Here is a 16,027-nt window from a genome sequence, read left to right as displayed (position 1 = left end):
CGATTGAGGTCGATGATGAATATTGGGAAACTCCAGACCCCCAACAAGCCTTTCAGCAACCTCCTGGAAAGCCTTCTCTTGTCACATACTTCGTCTGCCATATCCGACTTTGCGAAATTCTGGGGTCAACTCTGCGCCGATTGTATGCGTCAAATAAGGCACGGGTATTGATGGGCCTTCATGGCACCGACTGGGAACAGCGCGCTGTTAGCGAGCTTGACAGTGCTATGAACGAATTCCTAGGCTCTCTCCCAGCACATTGTGGGTCCCATTAGCTTCTTGAGACACTCTAACTCAGTCATGACATCTAGTGCGATGGGACCCTAATCGAACTGGGGTCTTCTTCGACCAATCTGCAACGCTACATACGATGTACTACTGGCTCCAGATCACGGTATGTCCTTCCATGTCTTGGTTGCCGTTGAAGTGTTGAATAAGCATCAGATTCATCGTCCCTATATCCACCAACCCACTGTCCTCGCTTTCCCTTCCCTCGCAATTTGTACCAGCGCTGCTCGATCCGCCATCCATGTTGTCGATGTTTGGCTGACACGAGTGCAACGTGTAGCATTCCCTTCGGTCCAAGTCAGTATTAGCCTTGTTACTGTCTGCTAATATCCTGATTATGTCACCAGACGGCCATATTTATTTCTGGTGTTGTATTGCTTCTGAACCTTTTCGGCGTTAAACGGGCGGGTTTACCTATCGACATTGCCAAGGAACTCGCACATGTTAGCACTTCGATGCGTATCCTCAAATTCATGGAGGCGAGATGGCAGACAGCGGGCCGTCTCTGGGAGTTGCTGCAAGAGCTGCAGGCATGGGAGGCCCCACCACCCACAAGAAAGGCGGGAAAACAAGCTGAGCAATTGGACCCCGCTGATATGTGTCCAACAAAAAGTCAGCTCGGAGAACCAGACACTGAAGTATCGGTCTTCACTGGCTCACATGATCGTAATCCGCACAACACACAGCACATGCAGGTCACGGACAACGCGCCGATACAAGTCGCACCAACGCCCCAGCATATCCTTCCTATGGATTTATGGAGCGAGGCCATGCCGACCCCCAATGGCGCAGGCTCGATGTCGATGGAACGACAGGCTGGGGTGAGCATGGAGCAGCTGATGACCACAACGGCGCTCTACGACGACTCCACTGGCCTGACCCAAAGCCTCGAAGAATGGAGCGACACAACAGCATTGGCCAACATGATGCAAGACGACGATTTGCTTGCCATGTGGTCTGGTCTACCAGGCGCGAGCGGAAACTTCCAAGACTGGGACCAGTATATATCCTCCAAGGTCAAACCATCAATCGGTGAACATGTTCATTGGGCCACAAATTTTGACCCAAGATTGACCTCCTCCACCATCAACCGCCGAACATAGAAGCATGCTATCTTTATAACTCATAGACTGTGTATTGTTTGTCCTTGTGGAATTAAAAGCGGCCAACTTCAAGTTGGAACCCTCAGTCAAGTCCGCGGTTAGCTGCTCGCTGATTATGTGACCCGAATGAATATATCCGGAACCCTCGAACCGCCGATTCCTGATTCATCACTGGTTTATAACGAAAACAAGGCTGACAGAGCGATGCTTTAAAGGTCGCGTTAGTCGTGAAGGATTCAGCCCATAGCATGTCGAACACTCGTCCCACTTTCGTATTCGTCCCTGGCGCCTGCCATACGCTCGCCCATGCACAACCACTCCTCGACGCCCTGCAGGCAAAAGGATATCCAGCACAGGGAGTAGCACTTCCAACAGTGGGCAAACTCGCCAGTTCAGCTCCGCCAAATGCGGACGCCCACAGTGTCCGTCAAGCCTTGGAGGAGCTCGTGCTCAAGCAAGAACAAGATGTTGTCCTGATAAGTCACTCGTATGGTGGCGTCCCAGCAAGCCAGGCAGTTGCCGGCTTAGAAAAAAGCGCGAGAAGCAAAGCTGGCCACAAGGGTGGAGTAGTCAAGATCGTATTTGTGAGTGCGATCCTTGCCCTCGAGGGCGAGACCGTGGCGGACGCGTTTTCCGTCACGAACACAAAAGTTCAGTCAGACAAAGGCGTGTGGTTTGTGGTATGGAAACATTGCATTTGCTCTTCTGAATCGTGCGCTGAGTATGTCGTAGCCCATCAGCGAAACCACATTCGCCGGAGAGCTCAAGGACGCGGAGGAGTTCTTGTATCATGATCTCAGCAGCGAGAAGGCATTATACTGGGCGCAGCAACTTGAGCCAATGTCGCTCCACATCTTCAGCACGCCCGCAAGTGGGGTTTGTTGGGGCCTCGAAGTTGGAAAAGTCTTCATCTTTTCCAAGAACGACCGCGCATTCTTGTTTGCGGCACAGCAGAACATGGTAGAGAGGGCCAAGGCGAGCGGTGGCGACGCGGATTCGTGGAAAACGTACCAGATAGAGTGTGGACACAGCCCATTCTTGAGTCACGTTGAGGAATTAGCGGGTATCTTGACGAACGAGGCAAAGCCATATCTTGACGCATAGCCTGAGAATACGGCTACAATCCGATTAATCTTCGTTAACGCAGCTGGCGCCGTTTGCTTTCCAGTAGCTAACATAGAATTTGCATATAGAGAAGCAATTGGCCCACTTTTATTTTTGTTCCAGACACCCGCAGTTGTTGACTCCCTTTCTGAGCCGCACACATTTCTTTTGGAAAACGTTGAAATACGCGATGGGAAGAGGAGGTGAGGGCCCAGTCAATTCGTCGTGGACGAGAAAGTGGTCGTATACTTAGTTGGGTACATTTTTCGGTGGTTGTCTTTGTTGACGTCGGTGGGTACGGTCACAACTTCTTACAAACGAACAAACTTCAGACACGTCAAGTTGCTATTAATTTCACCAGGCTTATCGCGTTCTTCTTCGAACAGGACTCGTTCAAGTGTAGATAAAATACAATAATGATATGTACAGTCACTTCAGAAGACAGCTTGCTCCATCCACCATGTGGTGCAGTGTGTTGTTCGACTATTTCTGCGTCACCTTTGCAGAGGTTGTCTTGTCACCAGACCTCTTTCGAGGGCAGTTTGTCTGTCGTAAGAAGTAGTTAGTGGGAAGACAACAAAGATACGCTTCGGTTGCACACCACCTTTAACGTAGTTCCCGAAGCACTTGTTGTTCATCGTGGGTATGCTCGTCCCATATCGCAGCGGGCTTGCTGGCAGAGTGCTTCTGCTTATCGGCACCGACCGTCCAACTGTTCGCACACATTATCAATCATTTCATCCCTTAAAAAACGAATAGACGAGTATTCACGAAGCAGGAGGAGCGGGGAAGTCGCTAAGCTGAGCCGCATGTCCGACAAGCACAAACGAGTGTGTGAGTCGTTCAGGGACGTCTAAGCTCAAGGTGTACAACCCAGGATAAACCCAGGCATTTCCTGAAGTTATTTTCAGCTCCAGATTTGCTGGCAAACTTTAAACCTACCGTTGTGGTCTACGCGTGCAATATCTCCGAGCTTAACCCCGATTCGAGCAATGGCTGCCGCTCCTGGATTCACACTGTGAACTCGTGAGTAGCCAATTAAAACCTTGTTCGGATGGGGGGCCGGTCCAGCAGTGGTTTTCACAAAAAGAAGCGACACGAAATCGGACGTAACATGTCCGATATTGCGGACTGTAACGCCAAATGTGTCGAATGAGCCAAGATCGAGATGTGCGGCGCTATGAGCCTTTGCAACGAGGGCTTGAATGTCGTATGCTAGGGCAGGAAGACCTTGCCATTGTAAGGAGAAGGTGGTATAGTGTAAACCGAAGCCGTAGTCGATCACAGGCTTGCCTGTATACCATTGATACGTCCTTCCAGGGTTGCCTGAAGTTTTGTTTGGCCGCAAGTTCATATCAAGCATCGAAACTTGGTTGACGTAATCGGCTGGATATTGCATTAGTGGCAGACGACCAGCAGGAGCAACTTTTCCGGTGAGAACGTCAGCGACGGCAGTACCACCACTTTGGCCAGGATATCCGGCCCAGAGAATAGCATTGACGTCTTTGCTCTTCAGCAACCAGGAATCGTCCACTTGACCAGCACCAAATTGGACAACGACGAATGGTTTACCGACGGAAGCGAGTTTCTGGATCAGCTGGAGCTGAGCCCCAGGCCAGCTAATGTCCGTGCGATCCAAACCCTGTTGACGTTTAGGATCGAAAGAAACTGAACAAAAAACGCATACTTCAGCTTCCACATCGTTATCAATACCTCCTGCAAAGACAATCACATCTGCTTGTGCTGCCGCTTCAAGGGCATCACTAAAGCTACTGGTATCTCCGTCTTGAATTCCGGTGCCTTCAACGAAAGTCACGTTAAAGCCAGCGGTGACTGCACCCATTTGAGGGCTGATCAGGAACGGCGCGGTCCCATAGTAGTTGCCTTTCACCGTTTAAGAATATGTTGACAATGTATCGCAAACGTACCTTGCATTTGTTCTGTCGCTTGAGCCCAGGGGCCTATGAGTGCCATTTTCTTGAGACTCTTCTTGAGAGGAAGTGTACCATCATTCTTCAAGAGGACCATGCCTTCAACGGCAACATCGTAGGCCATTTTCTCCGCAGCTGGCGTTCCAACATCAGCGAAGGTAAATTGACGATACGGCTGCAGCTCGGGAGGATCAAAGTAGCCCAAACTTCGCAAAAACTTCAACTCGTGAAACAAAACATAGGCAAAATACTTACCGAACCAAGGACGCATATTGTCGGACTAGAGCTTTCTGGATGTTGGCGGTGGCAGTCAAGTTTTGATCAAGTGCCTGCTGGAGGAAAAGTCCATAAATGGAGCCACAGTTGAGGTCCGTGCCTGCATTTAACGCAACGGCCGCTGCTGCTTGATACGAGTTGACAAATTTGTGATTTTCGTATATGCTTTGAACAGCATCGCAGTCAGAAACGACGTAGCCATCATCGGGGAACCCATAATAATCACGAAGAACAGCTTGGAAATATTAGACTCAAAGTGTGGTTCCCATATAGAGACCTTACTTTGGAGAATGTAGGGATCAGAACACGCTGGCACACCATTAACGGCGTTATATGCGCACATAACGCTTTTCACTTTTGCATCTCTAACGCATGTTTGGAAAGGTGGGAGATAGTATTCGGCGAATTCCTGGGTGGTGACTTCGGCAGAAAAATTTCTTTGAATCACATCTCCAACTTGATCCAAGTCGTACGCAGCGTAATGCTATGACGAACTTGAGAAGGCTATTCCACGCCAAATGGTGGTCTCTACCTTGCACGTGGCGATAACTTTGATGTAAGGTGAAGGGTCAATACCGCCTTGGAAGCCGTTGACCAGTTGGTAAACATAATTCGCAGAGTGGAGAGCTGACTCTCCGGGAGTTTCTTGACCTCTTCCCCAACGTGGGTCCCTCCTGTGGTTGTGATGTTCATACACCGACGTTGCTATGGTCAAGTTGACGCACCAGGGATTGATGTTAGGAGCGAAGTAGTCCAAACCAGCGCGTTGAGCTGAGTTGAAAGCACGGCCCTCCGTAGAAATGACCGTACCCACTTGGAAAACTAGTGGGTCATCGAAAGAAGCTCCGAGATTAATGGGTGAGGGGAAAGATGTGGCGTATGAGAAGTCGCCGTCCGGCGCAAAAATGACTCCAGGTCCAGTCCTATTGCGCGACTAGTAAAAAAATGATATTCCGATAGACCATAGGGAGCACAAACCAGCTTATCCCATGCGAAGCCTCTGACCACCACTGATATGGTGGGATACCCAGACGAGAAACACCAGGGGCCTGGTGGACACTATTCGCAATAAGCTCTGGGACGGTCCAGAGTTGGATGAGTGCTTCTGCCCTCGTTACGGGGTCCTTGGAACGGTCGCAAACAGCATTATCCTTGAGAGGTCCGCTTTTGCAGTTAGGAAATGCGTAAGCAAACGGGGTGAGGGTAGGTGGCCGAGTAGGGCCAGACACTGTAACGTTGGGCACGACGTCGATAGCGTGCCCTACGGTGAAGACCGCTGCCAGCGAGGCGAGGAGCAACATGATGGCAAGGAGGGCTCTACGCTCGTGACCGTTTCGAAGCAAACCATTTCTTGATGATAGCGTTGATGAGTCTGACAACTTCTTTCCGCGACTTTCAAGTCCAAGCAAGTTGATTCAGGCGATGACTACCCTCTTGTTCAATGCCTCTCGCATCCTTTCAACCGCACGCATACTCTCACCCTCTGGCGTAGTCTCGTCTAGATAATTCCACTGCGCACCAATTGCTGGGCCTAACACTTGGTATCGCTCCCCAAGCTCATTATTGAACTCAAACATCTTCCCAGCAACTGCGGAAGCCCGCAAAACATGGTTTGCCATCGGAAGACGCGTCGTTTCGTAAGCTTCGAGGGCCGCATCAAGCGTGTTCAACGTGGCAGCACCCAAAACCTTCGCAAGAATATATGCGTCCTCGACATAATTAGACATTTTGGTGATCAGCCTGGAAAGGTGATACATACCTCAATTGCCTGGCCGGCTCCTGAACCAAGATGGGGTGTCATGGCGTGGGCCTACATAACCGTCATTCTGATGACTTTCTACAGGACACGGCGTACCGCATCTCCTAGCAAAGCGACCCTGCCAGTCACATATAGAGGAAGTGGGGCTAGATGATGGATTCCCCATTTCGTAGGGCTCTCAATACGCTATCTGAAGGTAAGCCAAAACAAAACATCAAGCATATGAACGCACATCGAGAAGGACGGAGACCTCCGGTTCCCATCCTGCAAAGCACTGTGCCATTCTGAGAGACAATCTGGCGTTAACAAGCATAAACTGACCTCCTGCATCTCCTCCTTCGAACAAGACGTCACCCATTCGTCCCCGTAACATGTGTTCTCCTTATCCGAATCTGATGCAAAGGCAACAACGTTTACCACCGTGCCTTTAGAAATCGAATAGACAACAACATGCTTGTCTTTGCCACAGTACTGCTGCCGGTCAGACCGTGACTCTGTTTCGCCGCCAACTCAAATTTTGCTCACCATCACAGGATACTGCAACGCTCTGTGTTGGCCTTCTGGAAGCTTCGCAACTGGAATGAGACCGCGATAGGCAATACTGCCACTCCATCTTGGCTCTATGTGCTCCTCAAGCTCAATTCTCCCCGTGCTATTCAGCATTTGCTTTCGAACTGTCGATTTGATTCCATCGCACCCAACTAGGAGGTCGCATATTGCGCTCGTCCCATCCGAAAACTCTAGTTGGATACCGTCTCGTACCTGATTGTATGACGCAAGTCGTTTCCCAAAATGAGCAACGCTTTCAGGAAGATTCTTCACGAAGACATCCAAAAAATGAGCTCGATGAAAGCGGATGCAACCATCTACAAACGGCGTCAAACTCCCACGCTGGTGCACTAAATGCTTACAAGGCATTTCGACAAAGTGCCAGTTAAAGCCCTCAGCTCGATCAGAACGGCGGTATTCAAAACCTACTCCTGATGAGAAACCGTTCATCTGCGTGCTTTCCGACCGAACGAAGACAGAGGAAGGCAAAACGTACCCATGTCTGGCACCGGTTCAAAGTCTGTAATCGTGGAGAACTGAGACGCCAGAGAGAGTTGCTGTAGAATATCGTATGTCCGATGCCATATCATCACCCCCGCACCGATCTCGCTGAACCGACCAGCTGCCTCGTAAACGTCGACTTGGATATGGGAATACGCGGAGAGTGCCACAGCCAAGCACAAGCCGCCAATACCACCTCCACTGGATGCTTGATGGGAATTTGAGGTTGAAGGCTAGTAACACTCGTACCAGATTGCGACTCGAATCCTGGGTGCGGCCATCCAGCAAAACAACTGCCTGGGTCGAGGATAAGCCTGTAATTCCCTGCTCTGTCCATCAACTTCGTACTTCAGCGTATGACGTCTCGCTCCGTTTGCAGTCCGGATGGCGGCAAACTTAACTTGGATCAAATATTTGCACGACAAGTATTAGCGACAAGAATAAGCCCCCAATAAGGCAGAAGAAATTACAACAAATACAACTAAGAGCCACCAATGCCAAATGCTACAAGAAAGAGCCCTAATGATACAGATGATGATGGATGCTAAACCTCTAAGGTGGCCGGGGTCGCAAAAGAAACGTGGGTGGGGGACGGAGCGCGGAGTACTGGAGAGAGACTAGCTTCTTGGCTCTTGCGTCGCTCTGCTGACAAACGAACGGCCAGATTGGCGGTCTCGCGTGAAGCTAGCTCTCGGATATTGACGGAAAGACGAGCGGACGGCGTGTTGCCATTGCCATCAGAAGTGGTGGGGTGAAGAGGGAGTTCAATGTCTACAAGGAGCAGTGTTACTCAAAATTAGACGGGATAATAATATCAGAACAACGCACTCGTTCCGAACATATTCCCTCCCTGCATATCGAGAAGTGTTGAAAGCGGGTAAGCATCGGTGACGGCCAGCTTGTTTGGTTTGCCGGGTGCCCACACAGGCGAACGTTGGAGAACCTCGAACGTGACTTGACATGTAGGGCTCATTGTGCTGCTGATCAGAGTCTTTAAGTAGACTGGGACGAAGCAGTGGCAAAAAGAACGCACGCAGTCAGGTTCTGTTGCCAGCTAGGGTCATGTTCACTATCGCAGCGAGCAGTGCTGGTTCGCAAGAGTTGCTCCTTTTCGTTTGTCTCGTTGGCATTGTCGATTTTGACAGTGACAAAAGGCCGGCTCGAGTTTTTGTGGAAAGGAAGGGCAGTCGCGGCGTCGACTATACAGCATTTAGCAAAAGCGAAGGAATCTAGTGACCAACAAACGCACTATGAAACTGAATTCGCTTTGAGGACATCATATTGGTGGGTCGGGATGGGTGTCGGAGATGGGAGGTTTGTTGGGTGGTGGTGGTTGGGTTATGGAAAGAGAAAAGCAGTCAATTTATAGCCGGACTGTGGCGAGCATGGGTAAGTTGACCGAAGTAAAAGCAGTACAATGTGACAGCGAAGTCACACCGAGCCCTTTTGACGGTGCCAATCCTTTCCCGATACAGCCATCGGATCCTATCCAAGCGTACCCAGTCACCGACGTCGGGCTTTGGGCTGTGGCTCCATGCGGACCACTGCCCATGCTTACAGCAAAATCGTAGTCATAACTTATCAGACTTGATAGTGGATAGGACAATTTTGGAGGAAAGATACGCAACGAATGGAGTATACGCTACACTAGCGTGACGACGATTAGTGGATTCCAAGTGGATTCTAGAAGCCAAGCGTAAGTCATGGCTTTATTCAAAGAATTTTGACCAGTACCGATCAAGAGTATTGAGGATGGATTGAGAGGCTAAAGAATGTCCGTGGTATGCGACGCAGTGTTACAATGAGGTCAGTTTCGGAGTACAGATACAAAATTTGAGTTGTGGTGCGTGCTACACGCGCTTGATGACGGTCATTAGACCTGGGACCCCTTTAGCCTTGTCAATAGCGATTGGCTTGTGTGGATCCGCGCGTTCAGAACGTGTGGCGGCAGCGCTGTAGGATATCTAACGAAAAAAGAAAGTTGCAAGGTTTATTATAAGAAACAAAGAAGGGCTGACCTCGACTTTGAACGAGCCACTGCGTCTGTGTCGGGGGCCACAGATGGTGCAATCCCACCTGATTGAATGATTGTAGCGAGCCGCAGAATAGGAGTCAGGTACGCACTGTTCATCGACAAGAGCATTAGCGCCAATGAACTCGGCATCCTCCATAAGGGCATTCCTCGTTGCTCTAAGCAGTTGACCAACGTTGACCCCATCATTGCAGATGTAAACGTCCCTATGTGTGACAATTTCTCGCAGCTCTGAAGCGCCTTCAAGAACGCCAGGGTGAGACTGCGCTGGCCCAGAGGAGCTTTGGATATGCCACGACTTATTATTCTTGGCTTTGTCGCTTGCTCGTCGCATTCGGACAAATATATTGGCAACTTCAGCAATTCCAAGTGGAGTCCGCTTTGTCGGTGACGAAGGTTGTGTTACAGCGACCTCAGTTGTTGGTGATGTGGGAGGTGAAGGACTTGTCTTGGACGAGTCGCTCTTTGAGCGAAAATGTAGAACGCGCGACTTGCGCTTGGGTGTGGATGGTGGTGTTTTATCTGTAGTAGTCGTAGTTTTTGAAGCGAACAAGGACATGGTGGTAATGAAGAGAGTGAAGGACGAGATTCGGCAACGTGTTTTGTCAGGGTCGATCCTTTGGAGCCATCACGGAACTATTTTCGGCTTTCCTTCTTCTTTTTCTTGACACGGAACAAATACTACTCTTTCCTCTTCTCGAGCATCCTTTATTCTCAGACCCAGTTCGCGACCATGGAAAACTTCCCTCACCATAGCTCGCCAAGCGCAACGGAATGGCATCAGCGCCGACGTTGGGTAACGATCGTTCAAATATTGGGTCGCCGTATCCGTCTTTGACCAGCTTCCAATTCGCTTGCATTTCGCTTCCCGTCGTACATAGCGTTGGCTAATCGTAGAAGGTCACATTACAACTCGGAGGTGCTACAAGTTACATCTAAGCCCTCCGCCAACCAGCTTCCTCGCTCATTTCCAGAACGGGGCTGAATAATTTGCCTTGAGTGTCTTCATCAGCTCCACGGGGTTTATGGACTCGCAAGAGGTAGAAGAACGAGTCTTCGATAACGAGCAGACTTTTGAGCACACCGTTGATGTTCCACGCGATGCTAGCGACGACGAATCCAGCGCAAGCATCCAAGACATAATGGTTGGCTGTGGAGACGATGGCAACGAGGATTAAAGCAGGGTATGACATGCCACCAATCCACTTCGCGAGAGTGAGGAAGCGAGAGTGGCCGTGAGATGGCAGTGTTGCGATGGTAAGCCCGATTACGAAGCTGTATCCAAAGTGGAGAGATGGCATCGCGGCAAGTTGGTTACAAAACTTGTTCGTCGTCCACACGCTCGCAACTTCACCCTTATGTACGGTGTCAATGAAGCCGAAACCATCTGAGGCCGGGAGGAGACGGGGAGGCATGCATGGCCACAACGTGAAGACAACGAATGCCATCAGATTGCTAACTGCCAAGGTTCGACGGCGAGCCTCGAAGACTGAAATTGAATCAGCAGGCAGCAGAAAAAACACGAGGGGAGCATACGAGTTTGTGGAGCGGCGGCATAAAGCCAAGCGAGGAAAGATATGGTCCCAGGAATGTGGATGAACGAATAGATGCGGTTAAGGGCCCCCATTAGCGCTGGTCGGGCAAGCGTATACGCTTGAACGTCAGGTTCGATGAATAAACCCAGTCGTTGCTCGAGGTGAATTAGGGAAAGAGCATGTTCGCGAGATACTGCAAGGGTATCGTCCTTGAGCGTGACTGCAGTGAACGCCCTCGCTAGTTGGTATGTCCAATAGACCAATAACCAGTACCAAACTTCCACGAGGAAAGGGAATCGTCTAAGGATTCGAGAAGCAAACGAGTTTCGGTGAACAGCGGTATTTCGAGAGCGGACGGTGTAGCCAAATACTTGGCGTTCGCGATATGGAGCATCTCCAGTGGCCAGGAGAGGTTCGCTTGTTGGAGAAAGAGGTGCCCATGCATCTGAGTCTTTCCTACGATTCAAGACAACTCCCGCGACGAGAATACTGACCACTACAGCTGGTTCTGCAAAGGCGCCGAATGACATGGTGGGTGGCGGAAGAGAGGAAGAGAACAAGGCCGACTCGGCACACGACCATTCAAATTGGGCCAACTACTATGTCATTAGTGATGAGTCTGTCATTCGGCAAATTGTCCCGTCGGCAAAAATGACATTGCCGTAGATTATCACTGGTTTAATCACGGCTCTGGATCGGAACGAACAATGCCAAGTGAGTGAAAGTCATGCTGATCATGTCATGTGTGTGAGAAGATGCTTAATGTACAAAGGTTCAGGTTATGCGAGACGCCTGGATAAAGTTGGTCGAAGGGTACCAAACAAACAGAGCTCTCACTTCTCTGGATCTTCTTCTCCTACTTGACGATAGCCTGTGAGGTCCCTGCCACTCATCATGCGTCGCAGGTATCTCAAGCCACCAACCCAGACAAAAAACGCACTGCCAGCGCCAAACACTACGAACGCGGCCAGGATGGGCATGAAATAAGAAGTGGTTTCTTGCTCGATCTCTTCGGGCTGTTCCTCTTCTTCGATGGTTGAGCTTGGACCCGTGTAAACGGGGGAGGCAGCGGTTGAATCCACTTTCGTGGCGGCGCTTGAGGATGGGGCCTTTTGCAATGAGGCAACACCAGTATGATGGTCCTGTGGACAAACAACCACATTTTATTCGCATCGTTTTTATAGACAGAATTGAGCAATTAGAGCTCAGCGTGGACAGGTACCTGCTCTTTCTCTTCCGCAGCAACCTCCGGTTCAACAGGGAGCTAGAGAATGCGTTGAAGGTAAAGAAACAGCGCGTAACAAGTGTCCTTACCTCTCCAGAATCAGCGATAACCACATCAAGACTGGGCTTGTCACCAGACCCCTTAGGAACGTCCTCTGAATTGGTGTTAACGACAGGTACACAACACGAACAGAGCATACCAATGGCGTGGACGATCTCCATGCCTTCAATGACTTTGCCAAACACAACCTGCAGGTCAGGTCAGTGTGGATTTACAGCAAGTTGACCAACTGCATACGTGTTTACCATCTAACCAGCTCGTGACGACAGTGCAGATAAACTATTTCGATATGAGGATGATGGTGATGTCTTAAAAGATGGTACTCACGAATTGAGAACCATTGGTGTCCTTGCCGGCATTAGCCATTGAAAGAGTACCAGCGCCGGTATGGCGAAGTTTGCTGAAAAGGGAATGAATACCTTCAAGTTGCACCAGAAAGCCAAGCTCACAAGTTCTCATCCGCAAAGCGGTCGCCGTAGATAGACTATGAACAGAGTAAGTCCTGTCGTTGCTGAAATAACAACTGAGAGCTACCTTGCCGCCAGTGCCGTCGCCCCGAGCTTTCGTATTGATGAGAGGCTGAAGATAGTATTATTCAGCGCACTTACTGAAGTCACCGCCCTGGATCCTGTTGAAAATTGTGAGGTACATTAGTGACAACTAGGAGCGCAGACGCACATGAAATCTTTGATGACGCGGTGGAATTTAGAGCCCTTGTAACCAAAGCCAAGCTCGGTGCCATCCTTTCTTTTGCCAGTGGCCAAAGCACGGAAGTTCTCGACGGTCTTGGGAACCGTCTAGCAGACTTTCAGCATAAGGAATCGAGATAGAAACTACACGGACGCCACCATAGAGACCCATGACGACTAGTAAACTGTCAACAGTTATATAATGAGGTAGTAAGACAACATACTTCGACCAAGGTCCTTGTCGCCGTGCTTCATGTCAAAGTACACCTTGTGAGTAATTCGGGGGCCCTTGGCAGCTTCCGTCTGAACGCAGAACAGCGCTGCAATAGATACGACCACGAAGGCAAGGGAGAGACGAGCAAACATGGTGGAAGAGAAGAAAGAGAGTTTGGATACGTGTCAATTTGTTGGAGACATCAAATATTTTTGCGGCACAAACTCGGAATGGACGACGATCTTGTGCTCAACATCGCTCCCGACATTGGGCCCTCCAAGCATTCAACATCTTCCAAGGGTGGTAGATGGACTGAAAGGTGAGAGTCACTGTAGAGGTTTGCAAAGAAAAGCTTAGAGAATGTAGGCTAAAAGCCAAACGCGTTGAAAAACGCAAAGCAAAACCCCAATCATCAAAGCAGACCTCAGACGATGTACGACCTGCTAAACGCCCAAGGCTTAGTGGCGAGTCACTACCGAAAACAAAACCCAACGATGCAGTTGAGCAGACTGTTGTGAAACGACCACCCACCCAGATCATCTCCTCACTCTTTTCCTACAATCCAAAAATCGATAGTCCCGTTGATTCACCCGCTCCGAAATCTTTCAAGCGTCCAAGCAATGCACCGCTTAATGACTCGTCGAGTTTCTCAGGACTGGGTCTTGACCAACTAATATCTTCACACTTGACCAACAAGATGAACATAACCACACCGACCGCTATCCAGAGGGCAGTTATTCCTGCAGTAACCTCATCCGAATCGACTGCTCGAGATGTCTTTATCCAGTCTCAAACCGGCTCCGGGAAAACTCTATCTTTCCTACTTCCCATTATCCACGACCTCCTCCCACTTAGCTCACTTTCGTACATTGACAGAACGATTGGCACCCTTGCTATTATAATCGCTCCGACCCGTGAACTTGCTAAGCAAATATCAGACGTTCTGGAAGCCTTGTTGCAACTCCGGCTCCGTTCTGAAGACGAATCCCCTGACGATCAAGATGCCTCAGCGCCAAGGCTCACTCGTTGGCTTGTTTCTGGTCTGCTTACCGGCGGAGGGACTCGTTCTCATGAAAAAGCACGCCTGCGTAAGGGCTTGCCCATCATCGTTGCTACACCGGGTCGACTGTTGGATCATCTCCAAAATACATCTTCTTTCAATGTTGGAAAGTGTCGTTGGTTGGTGTTAGACGAAGCAGACAGACTTATGGAGCTTGGCTTTGAGGAGACCATCACTGGGATTCTCCAGGGCTTAGATGGCAGAAGGAACCTAGCACTCCAAGCCGTTGAAGCAGGGAAAAGCATGGAAGTCGGCGGATGGGACTGGGAACGACGACGAAGAACTCTCCTCTGCTCAGCTACAATTCGCGAAGATGTTCAAAAGCTCGCCGGAAAAGCTTTGAGCAACCCAATGATGGTGAAAGCAACAGAAGCGGAGCCGACGAAGGAATTGACGGAGACCGCACATACAGAAAGTGACAAATTTACGCCTCCCTCTCAGCTTTCACAAAAATACGTTCTCGTTCCCTTGAAGCTGCGACTGGTGGCCTTGATTGCCTTGTTGCGCAATCTCATTTCTCAGTCCCAAGCTCGACGCGGCACAAAAATAATCGTGTTTCTGAGCTGCACGGATTCGGTGGACTTTCATTGGAGCCTTCTAGGAGGCGCTTCTATGGGAAGTGAGAATAATGAACCCGCAGATGAGACGAACTCCGAGGACGGTGATAGCGAACCAGAGTCTCAACCTATCCACGACCAAGTTGACGTCAAATCACCACTACTTCCAGATATTTCTATATTCCGCCTACATGGCTCATTACCAACTCCCACGCGTCTCGCCTCTCTTCGTGGCTTCGCTGGCAGCAATAAATCCACTGTTTCGTCGTCTGCTGTATTGCTTTGCACATCCGTTGCATCACGTGGACTGGATTTACCATTGGTTCGTGCTGTTGTCCAATACGACTTACCGACAGAAGGAGGGGCAACTGAGTATGTTCATCGCGTTGGTCGTACAGCTCGTGCAGGAAAGGGAGGAGAGGCATGGAGCATAGTCTCGCCCAGCGAAACTGAGTGGGTGAAATGGGTTGAGGGCAAGATGCGGGGAGACAATGCTTCGGACAACGAGAATCACAATATCTCCTTGTCTAGTGTCTCTGTCGAGAGTGTGCTTCGTGATGGGTTCGGCGGAAAAGGGAGCGAATACGAGGGTCGTGCAACGGAGGTCCAGCTCTCCTTTGAGCGATGGGTCCTCAGGAAGAAAGATGTACGCCTTCATTTTTTCTACCAATTGATAGCTTCTTACATATTTCTAGAATGCCAGTCTTGCGCGCAAAGCGTATCTTTCTCATATGCGTGCTTATGCGACCCATCCGACCAGCGAAAAGCACATTTTCCATGTCCGCCATCTTCATCTTGGCCATCTTGCCAAATCATTTGCCCTCCGTGATGCGCCCAAAGCCGTCTCTTCTGGTGCACCATCGCATAAAGACAAACCCCCACAGAAGAAATCCAAATCCAAACCCAAATCTGAGGAATCGTCACCCTCGAAGAAACGCTCAAAGCGGGAGTGGGAAGCGGACCATACTGGTGATGCCGAACAGCGAATGCAGAAGGTTGTGCGGGCGCAGGGTCGTTTGTCCAAAAAGGGCGGCATCATGATGACCAGTGGTGTTTCAGAGTTTCAGATTGCAGGGGGTGCGGCATTGGAGGCACTGGTGGGAGCGCGTTCATGAGTCGGTCGTGATTGTAAGTAGCTTCTCCT

At 50.0% G+C, this 16,027-nt stretch overlaps 7 protein-coding genes across 7 annotated transcripts; 2 read left to right on the top strand and 5 right to left on the bottom strand.

Annotated features, from left to right (window-relative positions):
- Nucleotides 1–1,639: 1,639 nt before the first annotated feature.
- On the top strand, nucleotides 1,640–2,495 carry MIND_00062700 (AB hydrolase-1 domain-containing protein; the record flags this gene model as incomplete). Its single annotated transcript, XM_037357590.1, has 2 exons — nucleotides 1,640–2,071; nucleotides 2,124–2,495. The coding sequence occupies 2 exons, from the start codon at nucleotides 1,640–1,642 to the stop codon at nucleotides 2,493–2,495; spliced, it is 804 nt and encodes a 267-aa protein (XP_037225500.1).
- A 606-nt stretch (nucleotides 2,496–3,101) lies between these two features.
- On the bottom strand, nucleotides 3,102–7,460 carry MIND_00062600 (Glycoside hydrolase family 3 protein; the record flags this gene model as incomplete). Its single annotated transcript, XM_037357589.1, has 17 exons — nucleotides 3,102–3,207; nucleotides 3,267–3,390; nucleotides 3,438–4,137; nucleotides 4,183–4,379; nucleotides 4,424–4,632; nucleotides 4,682–4,937; nucleotides 4,985–5,186; nucleotides 5,235–5,376; nucleotides 5,428–5,625; nucleotides 5,681–6,084; nucleotides 6,133–6,411; nucleotides 6,462–6,512; nucleotides 6,558–6,647; nucleotides 6,694–6,735; nucleotides 6,783–6,932; nucleotides 6,987–7,327; nucleotides 7,373–7,460. The coding sequence occupies 17 exons, from the start codon at nucleotides 7,458–7,460 to the stop codon at nucleotides 3,102–3,104; spliced, it is 3,579 nt and encodes a 1,192-aa protein (XP_037225499.1).
- Nucleotides 7,461–8,055: 595 nt separating this feature from the next.
- Nucleotides 8,056–8,791, bottom strand: MIND_00062500 (C2 domain-containing protein; the record flags this gene model as incomplete). Its single annotated transcript, XM_037357588.1, has 4 exons — nucleotides 8,056–8,282; nucleotides 8,340–8,491; nucleotides 8,545–8,710; nucleotides 8,761–8,791. 4 exons carry the CDS (start codon nucleotides 8,789–8,791, stop codon nucleotides 8,056–8,058), a joined length of 576 nt encoding a protein of 191 aa, XP_037225498.1.
- A 291-nt stretch (nucleotides 8,792–9,082) lies between these two features.
- MIND_00062400 (uncharacterized protein) lies at nucleotides 9,083–10,102 on the bottom strand (the record flags this gene model as incomplete). The annotated part of the gene is made up of 5 exons (XM_037357587.1): nucleotides 9,083–9,194; nucleotides 9,246–9,276; nucleotides 9,391–9,475; nucleotides 9,530–9,587; nucleotides 9,636–10,102. 5 exons carry the CDS (start codon nucleotides 10,100–10,102, stop codon nucleotides 9,083–9,085), a joined length of 753 nt encoding a protein of 250 aa, XP_037225497.1.
- A 376-nt stretch (nucleotides 10,103–10,478) lies between these two features.
- MIND_00062300 (uncharacterized protein) lies at nucleotides 10,479–11,608 on the bottom strand (the record flags this gene model as incomplete). The annotated part of the gene is made up of 2 exons (XM_037357586.1): nucleotides 10,479–11,032; nucleotides 11,080–11,608. The coding sequence occupies 2 exons, from the start codon at nucleotides 11,606–11,608 to the stop codon at nucleotides 10,479–10,481; spliced, it is 1,083 nt and encodes a 360-aa protein (XP_037225496.1).
- Nucleotides 11,609–11,857: 249 nt separating this feature from the next.
- Nucleotides 11,858–13,418, bottom strand: MIND_00062200 (Peptidylprolyl isomerase B; the record flags this gene model as incomplete). Its single annotated transcript, XM_037357585.1, has 13 exons — nucleotides 11,858–11,870; nucleotides 11,916–12,220; nucleotides 12,301–12,342; nucleotides 12,393–12,457; nucleotides 12,503–12,551; nucleotides 12,601–12,642; nucleotides 12,691–12,763; nucleotides 12,813–12,847; nucleotides 12,898–12,923; nucleotides 12,972–12,991; nucleotides 13,042–13,160; nucleotides 13,207–13,229; nucleotides 13,277–13,418. 13 exons carry the CDS (start codon nucleotides 13,416–13,418, stop codon nucleotides 11,858–11,860), a joined length of 954 nt encoding a protein of 317 aa, XP_037225495.1.
- Nucleotides 13,419–13,490: 72 nt separating this feature from the next.
- On the top strand, nucleotides 13,491–15,998 carry MIND_00062100 (RNA helicase; the record flags this gene model as incomplete). The annotated part of the gene is made up of 3 exons (XM_037357584.1): nucleotides 13,491–13,585; nucleotides 13,633–15,529; nucleotides 15,579–15,998. The coding sequence occupies exons 1-3, from the start codon at nucleotides 13,497–13,499 to the stop codon at nucleotides 15,996–15,998; spliced, it is 2,406 nt and encodes an 801-aa protein (XP_037225494.1). The 5' UTR covers nucleotides 13,491–13,496.
- Nucleotides 15,999–16,027: the final 29 nt, after the last annotated feature.

This window comes from Mycena indigotica (genome assembly GCF_014461135.1).
Source record: "Mycena indigotica strain 171206Taipei chromosome Unknown Mind.scaff0001, whole genome shotgun sequence".
In the NCBI taxonomy this organism is placed as follows: domain Eukaryota; kingdom Fungi; phylum Basidiomycota; class Agaricomycetes; order Agaricales; family Mycenaceae; genus Mycena; species Mycena indigotica.
The sequence above is the reverse complement of the archived record's forward strand: the minus strand, read 5'-3'. Positions and strand labels throughout refer to the sequence as shown.